Source organism: Pseudophryne corroboree, chromosome 4 (assembly GCF_028390025.1).
Source record: "Pseudophryne corroboree isolate aPseCor3 chromosome 4, aPseCor3.hap2, whole genome shotgun sequence".
NCBI classification, from domain to species: domain Eukaryota; kingdom Metazoa; phylum Chordata; class Amphibia; order Anura; family Myobatrachidae; genus Pseudophryne; species Pseudophryne corroboree.
Genome location: NC_086447.1, coordinates 439,704,880 through 439,731,521, shown reverse-complemented (window position 1 = coordinate 439,731,521; position 26,642 = coordinate 439,704,880). Strand labels below are relative to the sequence as shown.

The 26,642-nt window shown below is 45.5% G+C and overlaps 1 protein-coding gene across 3 annotated transcripts in view; it reads left to right on the top strand.

The window, feature by feature from the left end:
- The window catches only part of CEP162 (centrosomal protein 162), a 420,302-nt gene that overhangs the window by 126,952 nt on the left and 266,708 nt on the right, over positions 1-26,642 (top strand). For all 3 annotated transcript variants that reach the window (XM_063916918.1, XM_063916917.1, XM_063916916.1), the window contains exon 5: positions 13,594-13,780. In XM_063916918.1, the coding sequence (XP_063772988.1) occupies positions 13,594-13,780 (187 nt within the window). The remainder of the gene's footprint in view (positions 1-13,593; positions 13,781-26,642) is intronic.

Sequence of the window (26,642 nt, the reverse complement as noted above, 5' to 3'; positions counted from 1 at the left end):
AGGTGCTGCACTTCTTCTCTGGTTGCCAGCCAAGCCACGCCCCCTGTTTTACATATTTTGAGCGGGACAGAAGCCCGCCGCTGAGGGGGCGGGGCTTCTCCCTCAGCACTCACCAGCGCCATTTTTTCTCCACAGCACCGCTGAGAGGAAGCTCTCCGGACTCTCCCCTGCTTGACACACGGTGAAAGAGGGTTTTAAAGTAGGGGGGGGCACATAATTGGCGCATATATATATATATATATATATATATATATATATATATATATATATATATATATATATATACACATACATATACATACATACCCTGCATGTCAGGCGGCACTCCATTAACTCAAAGTATAATCAGTAATGCCGGTGCCCTCCACAGGGAAAAGGGACAATCCCCCTCCAAATGTATAACAGCAGTCAGGCGGCACTCACGGCGAGAAGAAAGAAACACAGACACCTTGCGGAGCTGTCTCCGCAAGGTGTCTGTGTTTCTTTCTTCTCGCCGTGAGTGCCGCCTGACTGCTGTTATATATATGTATATGTATGTGTATATATATATATATATATATATATATATATATATATATATATATATATATATATATATATATATATAATTATAACAGCGCTACTGGGTGAACATTCTGTGTTTTTTCCTGGGTCATATAGCGCTGGGGTGTGTGCTGGCATACTCTCTCTCTGTCTCTCCAAAGGGCCTAAAGCGGGAACCGGTCTTCAGAAAAGAGATTCCCTGTGTGTGTGGAGTGTGTCGGTACGCGTGTGTCGACATGTTTGACGATGAAGGCTCGCCTAAGGAGGAGGGGGAGTGCATGATTGTCAGGTCGCCGTCGGCAACGCCGACACAGGACTGGATGGATATGTGGAATGTCTTGAATGCTAATGTTAATTTATTACATAAGAGATTAGACAAAGCTGAGGCTAGGGAACAGTCAGGTAGTCAGACCGTGCCTGTCCCAGTGGCACCGGGACATTCCGGGTCTCAAAAGCGCACATTATCCCTGATCACTGACACAGATACCGACACGGATTCAGATTCCAGTGTCGACTATGAGGATGCAAAGTTACAGCCAAAAGTGGCTAAGGGTATTCGTTACATGATTATTGCTATTAAAGAGGTTTTGCATATCACGGAGGAACCCCCTGTCCCTGACACGAGGGTACACATGTATAAAGAGAAAAAACCTGAGGTCACTTTTCCGTCCTCATATGAGCTAAGCGAATTGTGCGAAAAGGCTTGGGAATCTCCAAGAGTATTCTTTTGGCGTATCCCTTTCCACAAAAGGACAGGATACGATGGGAATCTTCGCCTGAAGTAGACAAGGCGTTGACACGCTTATCAAAGAAGGTAGCACTGCCATCCCAGGATACGGCTAGCCTCAAGGATCCTGCTGATCGTAAGCAGGAAGTTACCATGAAGTACATTTACACACATTCTGGTACTATTATTAGACCGGCTATGGCATCGGCCTGGGTTTGTAGTGCTGTCGCGGCATGGACAGATTCCTTATCTACGGAGATTGAGACCCTAGATAAGGATACAATTTTAATGACCCTAGGGCATATCAAGGATGCTGCGTTATATATGAGGGATGCTCAAAGAGACATTTGTTTACTAAGCTCCAGAATAAATGCTATGTCTATTTCTGCTATGCGACTCTTGTGGACCCGGCAGTGGACGGGGGATGCCGACTCAAAGCGGCATATGGAGTCGTTGCCTTACAAGGGGGAGGAGTTGTTTGGTGAAGGCCTCTCGGACCTTCCAAGTTGATCGCAGCAGGAAATTTTTTAGCAGTTGGGCAAAACCATGTGCACTGCAGGGGGGGCAGATATAACATGTGCAGAGAGAGATTGATTTTTGGGTGTGGTGAGTTCAATCTGCAATCTAAATTGCAGTGTAAAAATAAAGCAGCCAGTATGTACCCTGCACAGAAACAAAGTAGCCCACCCAAATCTAATTCTCTCTGCAAATGTTATATCTGCCCCCCCTGCACTGCACATGGTTTTGCCCAACTGCTAAAACATTTCCTGCTGCGATCAACTTGGAATTACCCCCCTTGTCTCTACTGCTACAGCAGGTAAATCGAATTTTTTGCCTTATGTTCCCCCGCAACCTAAGAAGGCGCCGCATTACCAAATGCAGTCCTTTCGTTCCAATAAAAGCAAAAAGGTACGGGGTTCGTCCTTTCTTGCCAGAGGTAAAGGCAGGGGGAAAAAGCTGCACACAGCTAGTTCCCAGGAGTAGATGTCCTCCCCTGAGTCTGCAAAATCCACCGCATGACGCTGGGGCTTCCCTGGGGGAGTCAGCTCAAGTGGGGGCACGTCTTCGATTTTTCAGCCACATCTGGGTCCACTCACAGGTGGATCCCTGGGCAATAGAGAGTGTTTCCCGGGGATACAAGCTGGAATTCGAAGAGGTGCCGCCTCGCCGGTTTTTCAAATCGGCCCTACCAGCTTTTCCTTCAGAAACGGAGTTAGTGTTAAATGCAATTCAAAAATTGTGTCTTCAGCAGGTGATAACCAAGGTTCCCCTTCTGCAACAAAGGAAGGGGTATTACTCAACCCGGTTTGTGGTCCCGAAACCGGACGGTTCGGTCAGACCCATTTTGAATTTAAAATCCCTGAACCTGTACTTAAAATGGTTCAAGTTCAAGATGGAATCACTCAGAGCGATCATCGCCAGCCTGGAGGGGGGGGATTGGATGGTTTACCTGGACATAAGGGATGCATACCTTCATGTTCCGATATTCCCTCCTCATCAGGCGTTCCTGAGATTTGCGGTACAGGACTGACATTACCAATTTCAGACGTTGCCGTTTGGGCTTTCCACGGCCCGAGGATTTTTACCAAGGTAATGGCGGAGATGATGGTGCTCCTGCGCAAGCAGGGTGTCACAATTATCCCATACTTGGACGATCTCCTCATAAAGGCGAGATCTCGAGAGAAGTTACTGGAGGCATTGCTTCGCGACAAGCCAGTCCTGATTCATTCGGACAATGTCACAGCAGTAGCTCATGTAAACCGCCAAGGCGGCACAAGGAGCAGGGTGGCAATGGCAGAAGCCACCAGAATTCTTTGCTGGGCAAAAGGTCATGTAAGCGCACTGTCAGCAGTGTTCATACCGGGAGTGGACAACTGGGCAGCGGACTTGCTCAGCAGACACGACCTGAATCCGGGAGAGTGGGGACTTCATCAGGAAGTCTTTGCACAGATCGTGGGTCAGTGGGGACTGCCCCAAATAGACAGGCGGTAGCGGTAGACGCCCTGGTGACACCTTGGGTGTTCAGGTCGGTCTATGCGTTTCCTCCTCTTCCTCTCATACCCAAGGTGTTAAGAATAATAAGACAAAGAGGAGTGAGAGCAATCCTCGTGGCTCCGGATTGACCATGAAGGACTTGGTATCCAGATCTGCAGGAGTTGCTCACAGAAGATCCGTGGCCTCTTCCTCTACGGCAGGACCTGCTGCAACAGGAGCCCTGTCTGTTCCAAGACTTACCGCGGCTGCGTTTGACGGCATGGCGGTTGAATGTCGGATCCTAGCTGAAAAAGGTATTCCCGATGAGGTCATTCCTACCCTGATCAAGGCTAGGAAGGACGTGACATCGAAACATTATCACCGCATATGGAGAAAATATGTTTCTTGGTGTGAGGCCAGGAATTCTCCTACGGAGGAGTTCCATTTGGGCCGTCTCCTTCACTTCCTTCAGACTAGAGTGAATTTGGGCCTAAAATTAGGGTCCATAAGGGTTCAAATTTCGACCTTATCCATTTTCTTTCAAAAAGAATTGGCTTCTTTTCCTGAAGTACAGACTTTTGTGAAGGGAGTACTGCATATTCAGCCCCCGTTTGTGCCTCCGGTGGCACCTTGGGACCTTAATGTGGTGTTAAGTTTCCTTAAGTCACATTGGTTTGAACCTCTCAACACGGTGGAGTTGAAGTACCTCACTTGGAAGGTGGTCATGTTGTTAGCCTTCGCTTCAGCAAGGCGAGTTTCGGAACTAGCGGCTTTGTCAAATAAAAGCCCCTATCTGGTTTTTCATGTGGATAGGGCGGAATTGAGGACTCGTCCTCAGTTCCTTCCTAAGGTGGTCTTATCTTTTCATATGAACCAACCTAATGTTGTGCCTGTGGCTACGCGTGACTTGGAGGATTCCGAGTCCCTGGATGTGGTCAGGGCTTTGAAGATTTATGTGGCCAGAACAGCTAGGGTCAGGAAGACAGAAGCACTGTTTGTCCTGTATGCAGCCAACAAGGTTGGCGCTCCGGCTTCTAAGCAGACTATTGCTCGCTGGATCTGTAACACGATTCAGCAGGCGCATTCTACGGCAGGATTGCCGTTACCAAAATCGGTTAAGGCCCATTCCACTAGGAAGGTGGGCTCTTCTTGGGCGGCTGCCCGAGGGGTCTCGGCTTTACAGTTGTGCCAAGCAGCGACTTGGTCGGGTTCAAACACCTTTGCAAAGTTCTATAACTTTGATACCCTGGCTGAGGAGGACCTCCTGTTTGCTCAATCGGTGCTGCAGAGTCATCCGCACTCTCCCGCCCGTTTGGGAGCTTTGGTATAATCCCCATGGTCCTTACGGAGTCCCAGCATCCTCTAGGACATTAGAGAAAATTTAAGATTTTACACCTACCAGTAAATCTATTTCTCGTAGTCCGTAGAGGATGCTGGGCGCCTGTCCCAAGTGCGGACTTCTCCTGCAAGACTTGTATATAGTTATTGCTTTAATAAGGGTTATGTTATAGTTTCATCGTTGTGGACTGGGACTATGTTTGTTCATACTGTTAACTGGGTAGTTTATCACAAGTTATACGGTGTGATTGGTGTGGCTGGTATGAATCTTGCCCTTGGATTAACAAGAATCCTTTCCTCGTACTGTCCATCTCCTCTGGGCACAGTTTCTCTAACTGAGGTCTGGAGGAGGGGCATAGAGGGAGGAGCCAGTGCACACCCAGAGTCCAAGTCTTTCTTAAAGTGCCCATGTCTCCTGCGGAGCCCGTCTATACCCCATGGTCCTTACGGAGTCCCAGCATCCTCTACGGACTACGAGAAATAGATTTACCGGTAGGTGTAAAATTTTATTTATTTTCGGTGTGCTATTTGGGCAACAGCATACCTGCACCGTGGGAGTTGGGGGTAACGGTTACCGGTCTCTTCAGGCGTCAGCTGCTTCCCCGCTGCAGGACCACCGTCCTGAGAGGTTGTTGTACAGCGGGGCAGTGCGCCTTAGCTGTCGCAATCTCAGCACACCGCACACCCCTAACAGATGCCTGAAGGTGAGAAGAGTGGTGAGTACAAACCGGGGGCTCGCTAGGGGGGTCCCCACTCCCGGTTCTTGGTGTGGCGCAAATGCAGGTGCGGCATACTGAACCCTCCCTGGGGGGATCCACTATAGCTCTCTGCGTACACTGGCCAGAAAAAGTGAAAACCGGTATCTTTACTTCATTTTACACTCTGTTGATAGACATTGCCAGTATAAAAATCTATATAGGTCTGGCGCCATTACAGGGGGCGGAGCTTCCATCAGAGCGGGACCAGCTGCATTTTGGCGCCTTCCTCTGCTTACAGCTGCAGCAGCAGGCACACACATCTCCAGACACTCAGGAAAACTGGTATAGGGGTGTAGCAAAGGGGGAGAGCCTCTATTGTACACAATCTGTGTCCTGAAAAGGACAAAAACTCCGGTATTACACCGTGATAAAACAGCTTGCAGTCTCACTGTGGGGCTGCTTACCTTGGGTGTGCTGTTCCTTCCTCTTTGTCTCCCTCTCACATACAGTAGGATAGGCTTGCTATTATAGTACTTGTCTGTGTGTATGTGTATATAAGTGTTGTCTCCTGTAAACATGGTAAAACACCAATTATGCAGTGTATGTCACACCAGATTCTCTTCCTCTACATCTGGTTCCATATCATGTAAACAATGCAGCCAGTCCTCACAACTCAGTGAGGGTCAGAGCCTTCCTGGCTAGGTGCCCTAAAATCCGTGATGTCAGATATGTCATCTTAGGTCACTGCTAATAGTCAAAAAACTCAACAACTGCAGCAGGCTGTTGCAGACCTAGCTGCAATGGCAGATGTTCAACAGCTCCCCCCCCCCCCCCCTCCTCTAGATCAGGACCACTTAAACGTGGGTTACCTGCTTCACTCTCAGAATCTGATGAGGAAATACAGGAGGAGGGGGAGGACTTGGATCCTATTACTGGGGATTCCGCTTCTGCACAGGGTATTGAGACCCTCATTCTTGCTATATGGGATGTGTTAAAACTCCCTCTGAAGGACGCTGCAGCACAGCTGTCATTTTTCATAACACATAAAAAACTCTGTGTCACTTTTCCTGATTCTGCAGAACTGGATGACCTGTTTAAGATAGCCTGGGAAAATCCAGATAAGAAATACCAAGTGACAAAACGATTTTTGCACACTTTCCCATTTGCTCCTGAAGGCAGGAAAATCTGGTAAGAACCCCCGGCCGTAGAAGTATCAGTCTCTCGCCTATCTAAAAAAGCGTACTACCAGCTCCGGGCTCCTTTACCATAAAGGACCCTGGGGATAGGAAAATAGAGACTACACTGAAGTCTATTTACACAGCGGCTGGTATATCCCAAACAACGGTCATAGCAGGGTACCTAAAATTGGTCCAGTCCCAAGTCATTGTTCCAGTGCCATGGCAACAACAGAGAAATGATTACTACTCCAACCTGTTCGTGGTACCAAAACCGGACGGTTCGGTAAGGCCCATTTTGAATCTAAAATCCTTGAACCCTTACCTAAAGGTTTTCAAGTTCAAAATGGAATCCTTGCGAGCAGTGGTTGTGGGCCTGGAAGAACGGGAGTTCATGGTCTCACTGGATATAAAGGACCCTATCTCCATATCCAGATTTGGTCACCTCACCAGGCTTACCTGCGGTTTGCCCTGCTGAACGATCACTACCGGTTCCAGGCGTTACCCTTCGGCCTGCCCACAGCTCCGAGCGTGTTCACGAAGGTGATGGAGGAGATGATGTTCCAACTCCGGGTCCAGGGGGTCAATATTGTCCCTTATCTGGATGATCTCTTGATAAAGGCAAGATCCAGGGAGCTTTTATTGCTCCATATAGACCACACTATCCAACTTCTGTCACACCATGGGTGGATCCTCAATTTGCAGAAGTCCCACCTGGAGCCAACTCAGTGGCTTCTGTTCCTGGGAATGTTGCTGGATACTGTGGCCCAGAAAGTGTTTGTCCCGGAGGACAAAGCAAGAACACTCCAGGAGATGGTCCTACTCGAATATCCATCCATCTTTGCATAAGATTGTTGGGGAAAATGGTAGCCTCATACGAGGCCATCCAGTATGGAAGGTTCCATGCCAGAACATTTCATTTGGATCTCCTGAGTAAGTGGTCCGGATCAAATCTTCAGATGCACCAGATGATATGGCTGTCACCTCAAGCAAGGATTTCCCTACTGTGGTGACTGCAGTCCTCAAACCTACTGGAAGGTCTAAGTTTCGGGATTCAGGATTGGATCCTCCTCACGACAGATGCGAGTCTGAGAGGATGGGGAGCTGTAACCCATGGGGCTCAGTTCCAGGGCAGGTGGTCAGCCCACGAAGCCCTACTTCTGATCAACATTCTGGAACTTTGGGCGATCTACAATGCTCTGCTTCAGGCCTGTCCTCTACTCGGGGATCACGCAATCCAAGTTCAGTCGACAACGCCATGGCGGTGGCATACATAAATCGACAAGGAAGGGCAAAAAGCAGTGCCAGCATGCGAGAGGTGTGAAAGATACTCCTCTGGGCAAAAAGAAATGCAAGAGCAAAATCCGCAATCATCATTCCGGTAGTGGACAACTGGGAAGCGGACTTTCTGAATCGTCTCGATCCACCCGGGAGAGTGGGGGCTCCACCATCAGGTGTTTCAGCAGATCATCGAACGGTGTTGCTGCCCACAAATAGACATGATGGCTTCTCGACTCAACAAGAAACTTTGCTGGTATTGCTCACAAACCTGGGACCCTCAGGCGAGGGCAGTAAATGCACTGACATTGCCTTGTCCTTACCGGCTGGTCTACCTGTTTCCTTCCTCAGAAGAAATTGACAGTGTTGCCAGAAGTTCAGACCTTCTTGCAAGGGTTACTCCACGTACAGACTCCTTTTGTGCCGCCCACGGCACCCTGGGATTTGAATGTAGTGTTGGAATTTCTACAGTCCTCCTGGTTTGAACCTCTGATGATGGTAGAATACACGTACCTCCTGTGTAAGACGGTGATGTTACTGGCCCTGGCTTCAGAATTCGTGGCCTTATTGTGTAAAAGTCCCTACTTGGGGGTATATTTACTAAAAATCGTATTTTCCCGTTTGAGGTTAAAGTTCAATCACGAATGACATCGAAAGTGTAAAGTTGCAACTTTTTGAATTTATTATGACTAATTTACTAAGCTGTCGTATTCTGCGTTTTCGTATTTACCGATGTCGATGTCATTCGTATTTTTTTGCGGTGTTTTAAGTGAGTGACTTGTAAAACACTGCCGACTCTAACACAATGAATCTCGGCCGGATCTGTGAGATCCGTGCTGGGCTTCATTGTGCACCTTTTATTAAAATAAAAATCATTGTTTAAATCTTTAAAAAAAATGCGTGGGGTCCCCCCTCCTAAGCAAAACCAGCCTCGGGCTCTTTGAGCCGGTCCTGGTTGAAAAAATATGGGAAAAAAAGTGACAGGGGTTCCCCCATATTTAAACAACCAGCACCGGGCTCTGCGCCTGGTCCTGGTCCCAAAAATACGGGGGACAAAAAGCGTAGGGGTCCCCCGTATTTCTGAAACCAGCACCGGGCTCCACTAGCCAGATACATAATGCCACAGCCGGGGTACACTTTTATATTGGTCCCTGCGGCCCTGGCATTACATATCCAACTAGTCACCCCTGGCCGGGGTACCCTGGAGGAGTGGGGACCCCTTCAATCAAGGGGTCCCCCCCCCTCCAGCCACCCAAGGGCCAGGGGTGAAGCCCGAGGCTGTCCCCCCCATCCAAGGGCTGCGGATGGGGGGCTGATAGCCTTTTTGTCAAAAAATGAATATTGTTTTTAGTAGCAGTACTACAAGTCCCAGCAAGCCTCCCCCGCAAGCTGCTACTTGGAGAACCACAAGTACCAGCATGCGGTGGAAAACCGGGCCCGCTGGTACCTGTAGTAGTACTACTACTAAAAAAATACCCCAATAAAAACAGAAGACACACACCTTGAAAGTAAAAGTTTAATACATACATCCACACCTCCATACACACATACTTACCTATGTTCACAGGAGGGTCGGTCCTCTTCTCCATGTAGAATCCATGGGGTACCTGTTGGAAAAATTATACTCACATAATCCAGTGTAGATCGGTCCTCTTCTTTTCTATTTGTAATCCACGTACTTTGCAAAATAAAAAAACGGATACACGACCACGCACTGAAAGGGGCCCCATGTTTTCACATGGGACCCCTTTCCCCGACTGCCAGGAACCCCCCTGACTTCTGTCTAAGAGGGTTCCATCAGCCAATCAGGGAGCGCCACGTCGTGGCACCCTCCTGATTGGCTGTGTGCTCCTGTAGTGTATGTCAGACAGCACACGGCAGTGTTACAATGTAGCGCCTATGCGCTCCATTGTAACCAATGGTGGGAACTTTGTGGTCAGCGGTTGACCGAAAGTAACCTCACCGCTGACCACTAAGTTCCCACCATTGGTTACAATGGAGCGCATAGGCGCTACATTGTAACACTGCCGTGTGCTGTCTGACATACACTACAGGAGCACACAGCCAATCAGGAGGGTGCCACAACATGGCGCTCCCTGATTGGCTGATGGAACCCTCTTAGACAGAAGTCAGGGGGGTTCCTGGCAGTCGGGGAAAGGGGTCCCATGTGAAAACATGGGGCCCCTTTCAGTGCGTGGTCGTGTATCCGTTTTTTTATTTTGCAAAGTACGTGGATTACAAATAGAAAAGAAGAGGACCGATCTACACTGGATTATGTATGTATAATTTTTTCAACAGGTACCCCATGGATTCTACATGGAGAAGAGGACCGACCCTCGTGCGAACATAGGTAAGTATGTGTGTATGGAGGTGTGGATGTATGTATTAAAATTTTACTTTCAAGGTGTGTGTCTTCTGTTTTTATTGGGGTATTTTTTAGTAGTAGTACTACAGGTACCAGCGGGCCCGGTTTTCCACCGCATGCTGGTACTTGTGGTTCTCCAAGTACCAGCTTGCGGGGGAGGCTTGCTGGGACTTGTAGTACTGCTACTAAAAACAATATTCATTTTTTGACAAAAAGGCTATCAGCCCCCCATCCGCAGCCCTTGGATGGGGGGGACAGCCTCGGGCTTCACCCCTGGCCCTTGGGTGGCTGGAGGGGGGGACCCCTTGATTGAAGGGGTCCCCACTACTCCGGGGTACCCCCGGCCAGGGGTGACTAGTTGGGTATGTAATGCCAGGGCCGCAGGGACCAATATAAAAGTGTCCCCCGGCTGTGGCATTATGTATCTGGCTAGTGGAGCCCGGTGCTGGTTTCAGAAATACGGGGGACCCCTATGCTTTTTGTCCCCCGTATTTTTAGAACCAGGACCAGGCGCAGAGCCCGGTGCTGGTTGTTTAAATATGGGGGAACCCCTGTCACTTTTTCCCCCATATTTTTTCAACCAGGGCCGGCTCAAAGAGCCAGAGGCTGATTTTGCTTAGGAGGGGGGACCCCACGCATTTAAAAAAAAAAAAAAAAATTAGCACTTTCCCACCCCTTCCCACTGAAAAACATGCACGGATCTCATGGATCCGTGCATGCCTATCCGAACACGGTAAAAAAAAGCAGGTCTGGTTTTTTTTTTAGCACTTTTTCACGATTTGTATTTTATCACGGCAGTGTTTGGCTGTTGTCGGCAGTGTTTGTGATTTGCACTTTTTAGTAAATGACCGATTTCTACCAAATTCCAGGCGTATTTGACCGATGGTGTATTGATTCGTAATTTTTTCCTAGGACTTCCAAAAAAATACGAATGCCCTCATCACTGCCGTGATTTGAGTTTAGTAAATTCCCGAGATGACACTTTGAAGAAAAAACACCTTCTCGGTCAAAATCGGGAGCTTAGTAAATATACCCCTTGGTCTTTTATGAGCACGGAGTGGAGCTCAGGACTACGCAGCAGTTCCTGCCGAAGGTAGTCTCTGCGTTCCACTTAAGTCAACCTATTGTGGTTCCGTCAGGTTCTGCCACTTCTGCTCCTCTGGAGGCATTGGATGCTGTGAGAGCCTTGAAGATCTATATCTAGAGAACAGCTCTGATCAGAAAGACGGATTCTTTGTTTGTGTTCTATGATGTGCAGAAAAAGGGTTGCCCTGCTTCCAAGCAGTCCATTGCTCGTTGGCTTAGGTTTACTATCCAACAGGCCTATGTGTCGGCAGCTTTACCTGTTCCTCAGTCTCTGAAGGCCCACTCTACGAGATCAGTGGGGTTTCCTGGGCGGCTGCCTGTGGAGTCTCGGCCTTGCAACTATGATGAACTGCTACTTGGTTGGGGAAGAACACCTTTTGTGAAGTTCTACAAGTTTGATACCCTGGCCAAAGAGGATACCCAGTTTGGGCAGGCGGTGCTGCAGACGTCTCCGCACAGTCCCTCCCGTTCTGAAAGCTTTGGGATGTCCCCATCGTACTAATTCCTCTATATCCCTTATGGATGCTAGAGAAAATAGGATTTTAATTACCTACCAATAAATCCTTTTCTCGTAGTCCATAAGGGATATTGGGGGCCCGCCACAGTGTGTTGACTTTTCTGCAGGTTTTCTCTTACATGGTTACTTGCTCAGCTGTTGCTGTTTTGTTACCAGCTGTTGCTGGTCGTTTTATGCTATTGGTGTGTTGGTGTGTTAATCTCACCACTCGTTATATTCCTTCTCCCAAGTGATAATGTCAATTATTATCTTTAAACATAAAGCTATACACTATTACCGTGGAGCCGCTATGGCCGCTAGACCACGTGCACGTGCTACGCACTTTGTACGCTATTTGCGTACAGAGTCCCGCACGTGGTACGCACTTGGCGTACACACGCTGCGCTGAGTGTACGGATTACACACAGCGGGCGCACACACAGTTGATAACCTTTACCTTGCTAATAAAACACAGTGAGAATATACTTATACTCTAAACCTTAATAACCAAGTACTGTAATGATGTAACGTTTAAAAACCTTAACAATGTGTATGCTGTTTGAGCGATTGAGACGCTAAGAGAGCCCTTTGCAGTAAACAGTGAAAACACAAGACCTGGTTTGGATTTAAAAACCACAGCAGCTCTAACACCGCCGTGGATGGTTTAGTGAAAAAGGGAAACACAATACAAGTTATACACTACAAACTAACATAGAAATCTAAACAGAATTACAGAAAATAATGTGAACAATGGCGAATAATTGCAAACAAGAGCGAACAAATGAGAACATAAATGGCGAACAAAATGGCTACAGAGAATAATACATACGTGGGGATGATTCGCATGCGCGATCCGGATCCAGTCCTCAGCATTCAGGGAGAAAGCCTTCAGAGAGAGTGAGGCTGGCCAGGCAATGGTGGTCTTTATATAGCACAACATACATTCACAATACAATGGTACCTGTATCTCATTGTTCATTGGACACAGGGATGTGTCTCTACACTATAGCAAAGGTCATAGGTGGATTTGAACAGGTGGGCTGTGTCTTTCCCCAACTGCTCTGGTGGGAGGTATCCTCAGGATTCCCGCCGCAAGTGTAATTTACAGCAAATACAGTTAATGTTCATAAACTACATTTGTACATAACTATACGCAGGAGCGAGCGAGCGATCCTTTCCTAACTAGCACCGGAATGTTACCCTTAAAATACCCTACAGCTGGATACTAGACACCACCTTTCAACCTTTGTCTGACCCTTCCTATCATGTAAAGAGGAATCTCTCTGTCCAGGAACAGTTTAAACTAAACATACTCGCTGACATTGTCTAGGGGAATATTAAATACAAAACACACTATATGGGTTAAATATGCTACGATCGAGTCGCACGCTAGATGCTTACAAACTCTACCGTAAATGCGCATACCACGCGCGTGATCGCCGGAGCGATCTTTAGGAAAATTACAAGGCATATGCATCATGATATTTTTCGACTTTGACACAAGTGTGTCCATTCTCCTTCGGGCACTATTTTACCTATAACTACCTGTGGGAGGGGGCATAGAGGGGAGGAGCCAGCACACCCAGTTGCAGAAATTTAAAGTGCACTGGCTCCTTTGGACCCCGTCTATACCCCATCGTACTAATTCCCCAATATCCCTTATGGACTGCGAGAAAAAGATATGCCGGTAGGTAATTAAAATCCTATTTTCTCAGTACGTTGTATCTTTTTAACTGCCTGCATGTGTAGATTTGTGTTTTGTTTAGATCATTCTGAGTTTTTCACCTCCAGGATATCAAAATGGGTAGCTACTAATAATAAATAATGAATATAATGCAATCCTAGCAAGCTTTGCCTTTTACTCTAAATGTAAATCCATATTGTTATGAATTTTAGTTTATTTTCTACTTTAGAATCTGTTTTAGCTTCTGGCCCATATCAAACATACCATGGGGTTGGCCTGGATACCTTAGAAGAACAGGAAGAAAAGGAAAGGTTTTTTGCTAGACTTGAAAAAGGTGCTTCATCTACAATTGACTATTCAAAATTAAATAAAGAATTGGATTCTACAGATTCAACACAACTTACAGCTTTAATACGGTAAAGTATTGTGAAAAACTTACAAATTCAGTATGAGTATATTGCCTTAAGAAGAACAAATCCTAGATATCAACAATGTCCCATACATGCACTGGCAATTCTAATACTGCAGAGGCACACATCAGACACGCATTAAATGACCACAGTTGGGGCCGTTTTCTTTTTATCCACTTCCTTCTGTAAATATGTTTTTTTTTTTTTTTTATCAGATTCCCAAGGCAGCCCTGACTAATGGGTTAATTCTTTCTTATCTGAGATGGAAAGGAAAAAAGCTCTTAACACAGAAGATATAATTTAAGACTTGCCATATCCCTAAAGATACTGTAATGGTGGCAGCTAAGAGTATATCATTTGCTGAAGTAGCTTGCAGAGCATTGTTCTGTTACTTGCCAGTGGATCAGCAGTCCAAAAATACCCTAGCATGGCTTCCTTTTTTATCTGGTTCTCTTTTTGAAAAAAATAAAAAGTTTGATGCTCCAGAGAAGTTCATATAATAAATTGCATCAAATAGCCGTCACTAACAAAATGCCTGTTTGTGTTGCTTCTTCAAGACAGCAATTCAGGCAGGCAAGAACATACCTGTATGGCAGACGGTATACAAGATGATGTCCAGATGCCTTTTTCCTTTTTCGAGGGAAAAAGGAAGGCAATCCATAAACAGAACAAGAGAAATATACGTTATGATAAGAACTTACCGTTGATAACGGTATTTCTCCTTAGTCCACAGGTTTCCACATGATAACATTGGGATATGATGGAGCGACAGCGGATTGGCACCAAACGATCACAAGCTTTCTGGCCTCCCAGAATGCACCGGGATTGTCCATATAATCCCGCCCACTGACTCGGTCAAATCAGTTGTTTCCAAAGCATTTAGGCAGGAGCATTATGTAGAACCCTATTCAGGTTGGCGTGACTTTCCGCCCAGCGAAGAATCCTGGTGGCTTCCGCCATCGCGACTCTGCTTTTTGTCCCGCCTTGGCAGTTCACATGAGCCACGGCTGTGACATTGTCTGATTGAATCAGAACCGGTAGGTTGCGAAGAAGACTCTCCGCTTGTCGAAGGCCGTTGTATATGGCCCTTAATTCCAGCATGTTGATGTGCAGACAGGACTCCTGGCTTGACCATAGTCCCTGAAAATTTTAGTGAGTATAAAGAGCATCAAATCAGGTGCGTCAGTGTGGGATCCCTGTGGAAACCTGTGGACTCATGAGAAATACCGTTATCAATGGTAAGTTCTTACCATAACGTATTTTTCTCCGGCAGGGTCCACAGGTTATCCACAGGATAACATTGGGACTTCCCAAAGCAAATTTTAGTGGTGGGGACGCTCCTGATTATTAGGAGAACCTTACGCCCGAATTGAGCATCATGAGAGGCAAAGATATCCGAGGCATAATGTCTGATTGAATGTGTTTATTGGAAGCCTTGTGGCTGCCTTGCATATCTGTTCTGCTCAAGCACAATATTGTACTACCCTTGAAAGACCTTCCTTACATGTAGAGTTTGCAGAGACATTAGCCAGGACAGGGAGATCATCTTAAGAATATGCTTCTGAAATCGTCATTCGAAGCCATCTTGCTAGCGTCTGTTTAGTAGCAGGCCATCTCCTCTTGTGAAAACCATAGAGGGTGAAAAGAGAATTTGTCTTTCTAATGGCACTGGTACGATCCATGTAGATACTTAATGCCCGCACTACATCCAGCGACGCATCTCCCGCAGAAAATCCCGATTCCTGAAAAAACGGGACTATAATATCTTCTTTAAGGTGGAATATAGATCACCCCTTAGGAAGATACCCAGACCTAGTTCTGAGAACATCTTTATCTGGATAACATCAGAAAAGGAGATTAACATGACAGTACTCCTAAATCCAACACTCTTCTAGCTGATGCCATAGTCAGCCAAAGAGAACTTTAGCTATCAACCATTAAAATACACTTCACTTAGTGGTTTAAACAGAGCAACTTGACAGGCTTTGAGGACTAGATTTAGATTCCCTGACCCTGTAGTAGGAAAATATACGTTATGGTAAGAACTTACCGTTGATAACCTGATTTCTCTTATGTCCACAGGTATCCACAGGATAACATTGGGATATTGTCGAGCGACAGCGAAAATGGCACCAACACGGTCACGAGCTTTCTGGCCTCCCAGGATGCATTGGGGCCTCCACTATATAGTCCCGCCCACTGACTCAGTCAGATCAGTTCTTTCCACAGCGATTTTAGGCAGGAACATTAGGTAGAGACCTGTACAGGCGATAAGAACACACATGCACACCCTTTCATACAAGAAGGAAGAGATTGTCTAGATCCTCAAATCAGATGCGTCAGGGTGGGATACCTGTGGACATAAAAGAAATCACGTTATCATCGGTAAGTTCTTACCATAACGTATATTTCTCTGGTGGGTCCACAGGATTATCCATAGGATAAAATTGGGATTCCCAAAGCCATTTTAGTGGTGGGGATGCTCCTGATTGCACAGGAGGACTTTTCGCCCGAAGTCTGCGTCATGAGGCAAAAGTATCCAAGGCATAATGTCTGATGAATGTGTTTATGGAAGACCATGTGGCTGCCCTACATATCTGTTCTGCTGAAGCACCCTGTTGTGCTGCCCAAGAAGGACCTACCTTACGTATAGAGTGTGCAGAGACATTAGCCGGAATAGGGAGATCTGCATGAGAATAAGCTTCTGATATTACCATTCGGAGCCATCTCGCCAGCGTCTGTTTACTAGCAGGCCAACCTCTCCTATGGAATCCGTAGAGGATGAAGAGAGAATCTGGTTTCCTGATGGCACTAGTACGATCTATGTAGATTCTTAAAGCCCGGACCACATCCAGCGACGCTTCTCCTGCAGATAGTCCTGATATCTGAAAAGCTGGGACTATATTTTCTACATTCAGGTGAAACTTTGATACCACCTTTGGAAGATAGCTAGATCTCGTTCTGAGAACTGCTCTGTCTGGAAAAAAAACTTAGGAAAGGAGTCTTACATGATAATGCTCCTAAATCTGACACACTTCTGGCTGATGCCATTGCCAGTAAAAAAAGAACTTTAACCGTTAACCACTTAAGATCTGCTCTCTCAAGTGGTTCAAACAAAGTACCCTGGAGAAATTTAAGAACTAAATTCAAATCCCAGGGAGCTGCAGGAGGAACAAAAGGAGGTTGAATATGTACTACTCCTTGGAAAAATGTACGTACATCCTGTAAATCAGCAATCTTCTGCTGAAACCATACAGTCAACGCCGAGACTTGCACCCTCAAGGAAGCAACTTTCAACCCTTTATCCAATCCTGCCTGAAGGAAATCCAAAATCCTAGCTACTTTAAAAGATCTCGGATTGTAATTTTTTCCAGTACACCAGTGAATATAGGCTTGCCATATTCTATGATACACACGGGCCGAAGAAGGCTTTCTTGCTCTAAGCATGGTTTGGATTACTTGTTTCGAAAATCCTTTAGCCTCTAAGATAGAGGTTTCAACAGCCACGCCGTCAAAGGACCACAGGATTATCCACAGGATAACATTGGGATATTGTCAGGATCTACCAACCTGATATCCAAAAAGGTGTCCTCTGGCCTAGATGGAATGTCTGTAGTCCCCAGGCTACTGACTTTCTTACCCTTTCTGCCAGTACCACGTACTTGTTTGTGTTATACGGACAGCACCTGGTGGTCTCCCATCCAAGTACCTACCAGACCCCACACTGCTTAGCTTGCAAGATCAGTTGAGATTAGCCATATCCAGTCTGGTATGGCTGTAGATGGTTACTGTCCATCTGGCCCACTTACACCCCCTGGTATTCACAGGTGGTCTCTTATCAGAGAATTTAACCAGGCACAACACTGCTTAACTTCCAACATCAAATAAGATTGGGCATATCCAGTGTGATGCGGCTGTAGATGGAGGAGATGCTGAACATTTTTTGGAGTGGAATTATGCCCACTCATCATGTGTATTGTTTACACCATCAAACCCATCATTTGCATTGCTGCGTGAATTGATATTGTTTGACATTGTAACCACTCTCCTAACTTTGCCTTGGATATCTTGTTCCTAGGTAACTACTTCCTGCAAACTCAAATTCAGTATAGCCCCACCGTGAGTTATGTTACGGAACCAGAGATGATCCCATTTATGAGCCACCCATGCCTCTGCAGACAAGTTATTTGTATGTTGTAGATGACACAGCACCTTTCCTGTATTTGTATCAGGATAGGAAGGTGCCTCTACTAACGGAGATAAATTGCCATAATCCTCTTGGTAAATACTCTGGGTCTGTGGCTAACCCAAAGGGTAAGGCCTAACTGAAATCTTGCTGAGGATGGTAACCTTGCGATAACACTAATGGGCAGTGTTATAGGAGCCTGAAGGTAAGATTCCTGACTTATCCAGGAATATCATATAATATATTGGCTCCCCACCCAACTATGGAGTTGCCTCCACGTGAACAGTGTTACCCAAATTTCTCTGTTTTTGATATTGATAATGGGGCGAGGGATTGTTTTTGACCCAGGTGGGAATAAACCCCCCGATTGTGCATGGGTTACTGGAATGACTATTCCAGACAAAACATTTTCTGAATTGCTTCATGTCAATCCCTCGCCTACGCCTCTACCCGAGATGGGCTGAGACCGAAACCTTTTAGGAGAATGGTTCCAGAAGGGAAAATATAACCTTAGAAATACCGCTTCTTGCACCCAGGCATCTATCTGTAGATTGCTGTCAAATCTGTGCAAACTGAAGATGTCCGCCCCTTATCCTTCTAGAATCCTCCAGAAGGAGACCCACACCATCCTGCTGATGGCTTCTGGTTTGGAAGCTGGCCTCTGGTTGCCTTTGCTTCTTTGCCTAACCAAACTTTATTGTATTGGGGCTGTTACGTTCCTTTATGACCGACAAGGCCAAACCAGACCCCTAGACTTGGGGTTATATGTGGAAGGAAACGTGACCTCCTTGGAGTCTGTTTCTGACTCTGGAATAACTATTAACTCAAACAGAAAACTTCTAGCCAAGGCAAAAAATTTCCAGAACCTTCTTAGATTCTGAATCAGCTTCCCCTGTATGTGAACCAAACTGTACTTGAACAGCGATTGTTATGCTGATGCCCTAGAATATTAGTGTCCATATGAGCTATATGGGATTCTTACTCCCTTGCAGGTGCTGAAACCTGTCTTCCAGTACCTCTGCCCAATGTACCTACAGCACCTGGTATTACAAGGTGGTCTCCCCTCCAAGAACTAACCAGGCCGAACACTGCTTAGCTTCCAAAATCTAGTGAGATTGGGCCTATCCAGTGTGGTGTAGCCGTAGATTTCAAGGTGAAGTCCTGGCTGGCCTTATGCTGCCCCAGACAAAGACAATATGGTCTTACTCTTTTGATGGCAGAGGCCCTATAGATTTTTGCATTATCAAATGATATGCATATCTATTTTGGGAGGCACTTCTCTATTTTAACCAGTCCCTAGCTTGAAAAAGCTATTGGAATCCCATTTACCGGGTATTCTGCTTTATTGGGTGTAACCCAAACCTTTTTCCTAAATTCTGCCCTCGTGCAGAGGCTGTTTTTGACCCAGGTGGGTCTTTTGGGACGTTTTAAACAGAAGTGCCTTATTTTTTACCCCAGGCTCTGCTGCCTCTATTGACAGACTAGCCTATTTTTGCTCTCATTTATTCAGCTTATCTATTTAGCTGATATCTTTTACCTGTTCTTCGTATGCTGAAGTAGAGTATATAGAGCTTTCATCGTCGGATGATTATCATGTGTAGCCTGTGAAGTCGCTGATTTATCTACATTTGGTCATCAGCTTGTCTAATTCGATACGCTGTTGGGGATATACCACAATCGGTGAGCAGCATGTGTTAATGATATAAGAATTAACATTTCAGCTAAACTGTACAAGGTCTGTGCAAATGGGTCAATCTATACCTGATGTAATCAGGAATGGGCAGACTAGATGGGCCAAGTGGTTTTTATCTGCCATCAAATTCTATGTAATGTATTATGCTAAACAGCAAATCATTTTTACACATAACCATCCTGTACCAGATCATAGAGGATAATACAGGTTTTGCCAAACAACATATGAGTGTTTTTTTGTCAGTATATGCTGCCCTTAGACATGATAAATACTCAGCACTTTCACAGTGTACTACACAATTTGTGACTGTAATCACCTTTCTCTCAGTGATATGTGTGACCCTTCCCATGCCCCTGCATTAACTATCAGAAGTATCAACCGACAATCATCTACTATTAAGTCAGCATCACACTAGCAGTCAGTCGCATATATTTTTTATATATATATATATATGAGCAGATTATCAACTACGAACACATCTCAAAGCATGTAGGAGTACATATAACTGAATTCTGTTCTATACAGATCTTTGAAGTATTCAGACGCATTGCGAAGAAAACCACAGTAATGTACATAAAACTCATATGCAATAGGCACTAGACTTAACTATTCATACTAACAAAAGTAGATAGAATTTTAGTGCTGTATAACCCGTACTCAGTAGAGTGGGATACAGGGAGACTTACCCCACTTCCAGGATCAATCAATATGTTAGCGAACGCTGAGTGGATCCAAACGCTACTAGTGTACACTGCCGCTCCGGTCATTATTTGTGGACACAGACGCTCAGTGAACGTTAGTGCATGCAGACGCTTATGTCTGTGACCCAGTCTCTTAGCGGTAAACCTTAGTGTATACAGACGCAGCGGTCTATGCTGTGATCGAGTCCCTTCGTGGTGGCGTCCGAGACGGAACTGAGGCAATCAGTTCATGGCTGGAGACGCATGGTAACTTGTCATGACCAGGAGAGCGTCTGACTCCCCACTGCTGACATCAACCCTAGGGATCGCAGCCTCAACTAATCCTGGCGCCTTATGATCCCTAGAGCCTAGCGCTAGAGCACCCGTGGTGGTGGCGCGCCAGCTACTGTTTGGTAGTCTCCTCCCAAAACAGTGCGGCTGTGTCTGTATTCCCCTTGTAAGCGGAACCGATGCCTTACCTTCTCCCCTTGTTCCGGCCACAGCCTGGTAACGTCTGCTGGACCTGCTAGTAATATCCTACACAGATGACCGGCGAGACAGCACTTGTATCGTGGGTAAGCGTTGTTGCGACCCGGCGGAGAGTTGTTGGAGCGACTGTTTCCAATATGCGTGTAAGACGCTGTTAGGAAAGATCACTCAAAAAACATAGTAAGACTATAAAAATAAATCAAATAAAGCTTAGGGCTGCCAACCACAGCAGCCCTGTGACCATGGTCCGGCTCCTGCCGCACCAAACAAAAAACTGATTTGACTGAGTCAGTGGGCGGGATTATATGGACGAGCCCGGTGCATTATGGGAGGCCAGAAAGCTTGTTATCGTTTGGTGCCAATCCGCTGTCGCTCCATCATATCCCAATGTTATCCTGAGGATAACCTGTGGACCATGCCGGAGAAAGTAATATTTACAGCACACAGGAATTGAGTATATAAAATTTATTTAAAACGTATAAAGAATATGTATAAAAAAGATCAAGGAATCACATCCACCGGCCGGTTTTCATTTCCACAGTAGAGCTAGTAATATAAACCATTCCAGAAGCAAGTGCAAGATATTTGGTAACAGTTTCTTTCTGGTTTGTTAATTTGTAGCTTGTTTGAATATGTGAGAGTAATGTATCAACTGGTTTCACATGAGCTGATCTAGACACTGCATTGCTATTATGCAGAAGCCACAGTTGGTAGCGTCAGTGTTATAATCACGAGAGAGTTCCTTTTACTGTATATTCAATATCCATAAAGGGATCCAGTACATTAATTCAGTGCACTATTTTGTTAACCAGCCAGATCCATTAAAATATGATAGTGGTCTCACCACTCTTCAAACTTTTCAGCTGCAGAATAATGGTCCTACCTGGCTGCTGGTGCTGTTAACCTTTCATTGCAGACATCTCTGGAGGACCGCTGGTAGAAATTTCCAGGTCTAGTATGCTGCAGAGTGCTGTGTGAATTTTTCCGATCAGGTAGTGCAAGTCCAATACAATAAAACTTAATGCGCTACCCCGCCTCTTCACGGTGTCGGCGGCTTCCTCAAATGTGATCTGCTGTCCCGCCGTGGCTTCTATTTAAACACGCGGCTTGTACAGCAGTGCATGCGCTCTCCTAGCGTTCCATGCATCACTATGGTTTTGGAACGCATTCATCGCGGCTTCAGTTGCCGCGCCTGCGCTCTCCTAGTGCTCCATGCCTCGTTCTGGTTATGCAACGCATCCATTGCGGCTTTGATTGCCCCTCATGCACACTAGTGGCGCGTTCAAGTCTCAATCCATAAACACATGTCCAAATTACTTGCTATGTGAATGGTTTGATGTACCCTGCTGTGGACCCAGGATGTTGATAATGGATTCAAGATAGTGTGTTTTTTTTTGTTTGTTTTTGTGGATATATGTAGGGATGTTTTGTACAGTTAACAACCTCACAGACCTACAGTGTATTCAAAAGCAAGTCACATACAAAAACAAGAAATTTTGTTGATACCTCCTCTCCATTTAAAGATTTTCTTGTATCAGAAACTATATGGGAAATATCAGATCGTACTTCAGCTCAAGAAATTCCTTGTAGATACTGTACTATATCTTTTCTTGTATATCTTTTATTGTAGAGTCACCAACTTCCATTTTCATTGAAGAAGACTTCTAGCTGTCCATAGATATGCAAGATGTCTATGTTCACATAACAATTGCACCTCAACATCATTGGTTTCTATGGTTCGTCTGCCTGGGGCCTTACGTCGAAAACATTTGCAAATTTATAAATACTCTTGATTGTGGCTTTCAGAAAACAAGTAATTGCGGTTTAGCCATATCTGGACAACAGGAGACCCAATATACTGTTTCTAAACAAAGATACAAGTAGTAGTTAGTTATTTTTCTAGAGAAAAAAACGGTCTCTTGCTGTGATTAATGATAGGCCAAATACCTTCACAATGACTACAGTTTGTGGGGATACACCTAGACATTTAAGAGACGAGGTGTCATTGTTTCTTGAAAAGATGCTCTCAGTAGAGATGTTCTTTGAGAGCATGACTAAAGCTCAGACGGATGTTTATCTTTACCATCAGTACCCTACCTTGTACATACACTTGTACAGTATGAGAGATCTATCAAATCCAAAATTATAGATATGTAGTGAGGAATGCACTAGTGGTCTTGAATAGTTAGTAAGTCTGGTCACAAAATAGTGTTTTAAAATCCACCAAATAAGACCAAAAAAAGTTGCTGGAAAAAAGTGTTTTAAAATTGCTGTGTATTAATCAACAGTATCTTATTTTCAAATTCCCTTACTGGGCGATCACTGTGTATTTAAACTGTCAAGGGAATATTAGTTTTCTCATATATCAGAAATGGCTCTTTGTACACAAACTTTTCAGTTCTTTTAATCTCCTTGCAGATATAGATGCGACCTGAAATGTTATCTTTGTTTAAGCCAAAGATCTTTCTTGCAGCGGTTCAATATGTTCACATGTTAAAAAATTCTAAAATTATACTGAAATGGTGCAAAATAAAAATAAACAAAAAAATCATATATATATATATATATATATATATATATATATACACTAAAAAATCCCTTAACGCGCTCTAAAAATGGAAGAAGCTATAAATTCGTACCTATACCTTAATTGATGGGCAAGCTTCCACATATATATATATATGTATATATATATATATGTGGAAGCTTGCCCATCAATTAAGGTATAGGTACGAATTTATAGCTTCTTCCATTTTTAGAGCGTGTTAAGGGATTTTTTAGTGTGTATATATATATATATCTATATCTTTTTTTTTTTTTTTTTACTGTTCGAAACTGTCAAAGTCAAGTTGTCAAGGAACCAGGGTATCTAAAAAAGAAAAGATTATTGTGGCCGGAGAGTATGTGAACACACACACAATTATGGTGTTAGCGCAATACTCTCTGGCTGCAATAATTTTTTTTCTTTTTTAGGTACCCTGGTTGCTTGACAACTTGACTTTGACAAAACAGTCACTTGATTAAGTTATCAGCAAATAATCTAGTATCCAAATATACACTTGCACTTTCTGTGTGCTCAAATAAATGCAAGGCCTATTTGTAAACTCTTTTTACATTCATATTCCTTCTAAAAAGAAGATTATTCTGCCAGCGCTAAGTTTAAAACCAGGACAAAAGAAAGACAGACAATATTGCATACTCTTGAACTAGGTAGAGCAATCTCGATTCTACACTGCTCAAAAAAAATAAAGGGAACACTTAAACAACACAATGTAACTCCAAGTCAATCACACTTCTGTGAAATCAAACTGTCCACTTAGGAAGCAACACTGATTGACAATCAATTTCACATGCTGTTGTGCAAATGGAATAGACAACAGGTGGGAATTATAGGCAATTAGCAAGACACCCCAATAAAGGAGTTGTTCTGCAGGTGGTGACCACAGACCACTTCTCAGCTCCTATGCTTTCTGGCTGATGTTTTGGTCACTTTTGAAAGCTGGCCGTGTTTTCACTCTAGTGGTAGCATGAGACGGAGTCTACAACCCACACAAGTGGCTCAGGTAGTGCAGCTCATCCAGGATGGCACATCAATGCGAGCTGTGGCAAGAAGGTTTGCTGTGTCTGTCAGCGTAGTGTCCAGAGTATGGAGGCGCTACCAGGAGACAAGCCAGTACATCAGGAGACGTGGAGGAGGCCGTAGAAGGGCAACAACCCAGCAGCAGAACCGCTACCTCCGCCTTTGTGTAAGGAGGAATAGGAGGAGCACTGCCAGAGCCCTGCAAAATGATCTCCAGCAAGCTACAAATGTGCATGTGTCTACTCAAACAAACAGAAACAGACTCCATGAGGGTGGTATGAGGGCCCGACGTCCACAGGTGGGGGTTGTGCTTACAGCCCAACACCGTGCAGGACGTTTGGCATTTGCCAGAGAACACCAAGATTGGCAAATTCGCCACTGGCGCCCTGTGCTCTTCACAAATGAAAGCAGGTTCTCACTGAGCACATGTGACAGACGTGACAGAGTCTGGAGACGCCAAGGAGAACGTTCTGCTGCCTGCAACATACTCCAGCATGACCGGTTTGGCAGTGGGTCAGTAATGGTGTGGGGTGGTATTTCTTTGGGGGGCCGCACAGCCCTCCATGTGCTCGCCAGAGGTAGCCTGACTGCCATTAGGTACCGAGATGAGATCCTCAGACCCCTTGTGAGACCATATGCTGGTGCGGTTGGCCCTGGGTTCCTCCTAATGCAAGATAATGCTAGACCTCATGTGGCTGGAGTGTGTCAGCAGTTCCTGCAAGATGAAGGCATTGATGCTATGGACTGGCCCCTCCGTTCCCCAGACCTGAATCCAATTGAGCACATCTGGGACATCATGTCTCGCTCCATCCACCAACGCCACATTGCACCACAGACTGTCCAGGAGTTGGCGGATGCTTTAGTCCAGGTCTGGGAGGAGATCCCTCAGGAGACCATCCACCACCTCATCAGGAGCATGCCCAGGTGTTGTAGGGAGGTCATACAGGCATGTGGAGGCCACACACACTACTGAGCCTCATTTTGACTTGTTTTAAGGACATTACATCAAAGTTGGATCAGCCTGTAGTGTGTTTTTCCACTTTAATTTTGAGTGTGACTCCAAATCCAGACCTCCATGGGTTAATACATTTGATTTCCATTGATAATTTTTGTGTGATTTTGTTGTCAGCACATTCAACTATGTAAAGAACAAAGTATTTAATAAGAATATTTCTCTGACGTCCTAGTGGATGCTGGGAACTCCGTAAGGACCAAGGGGGAATAGCGGCTCCGCAGGAGACTGGGCACAAAAGTAAAAGCTTTAGGACTACCTGGTGTGCACTGGCTCCTCCCCCTATGACCCTCCTCCAAGCCTCAGTTAGATTTTTGTGCCCGAACGAGAAGGGTGCATACTAGGTGGCTCTCCTGAGCTGCTTAGAGTAAAAGTTTAAATTAGGTTTTTTATTTTCAGTGAGTCCTGCTGGCAACAGGCTCACTGCACCGAGGGACTAAGGGGAGAAGAAGCGAACTCACCTGCGTGCAGAGTGGATTGGGCTTCTTAGGCTACTGGACATTAGCTCCAGAGGGACGATCACAGGCCCAGCCATGGATGGGTCCCACAGCCGCGCCGCCGGCCCCCTTACAGAGCCAGAAGACAGAAGAGGTCCGGGAAATCGGCGGCAGAAGACGTCCTGTCTTCAATAAGGTAGCGCACAGCACCGCAGCTGTGCGCCATTGCTCTCAGCACACTTCACACTCCGGTCACTGAGGGTGCAGGGCGCTGGGGGGGGGCGCCCTGAGACGCAATAAAAACACCTTAGATGGCTAAAAATACATCACATATAGCTCCTGGGCTATATGGATGCATTTAACCCCTGACAGTTTTTCCTTAAAAAAGCGGGAGAAAGGCCGCCGAGAAGGGGGCGGAGCCTATCTCCCCAGCACACGAGCGCCATTTTCCCTCACAGCTCCGTTGGAGGGAAGCTCCCTGGCTCTCCCCTGCAGTCCTGCACTACAGAAACAGGGTAAAACAAGAGAGGGGGGGCACTAATTTGGCAGATTAATAAAAACAGCAGCTATATAAGGGAAAAACACTTATATAAGGTTATCCCGGTATATATATAGCGCTCTGGTGTGTGCTGGCAAACTCTCCCTCTGTCTCCCCAAAGGGCTAGTGGGGTCCTGTCCTCTATCAGAGCATTCCCTGTGTGTGTGCTGTGTCGGTACGTTGTGTCGACATGTATGAGGAGGAAAATGGTATGGAGGCGGAGCAATTGCCTGTAATAGTGATGTCACCCCCT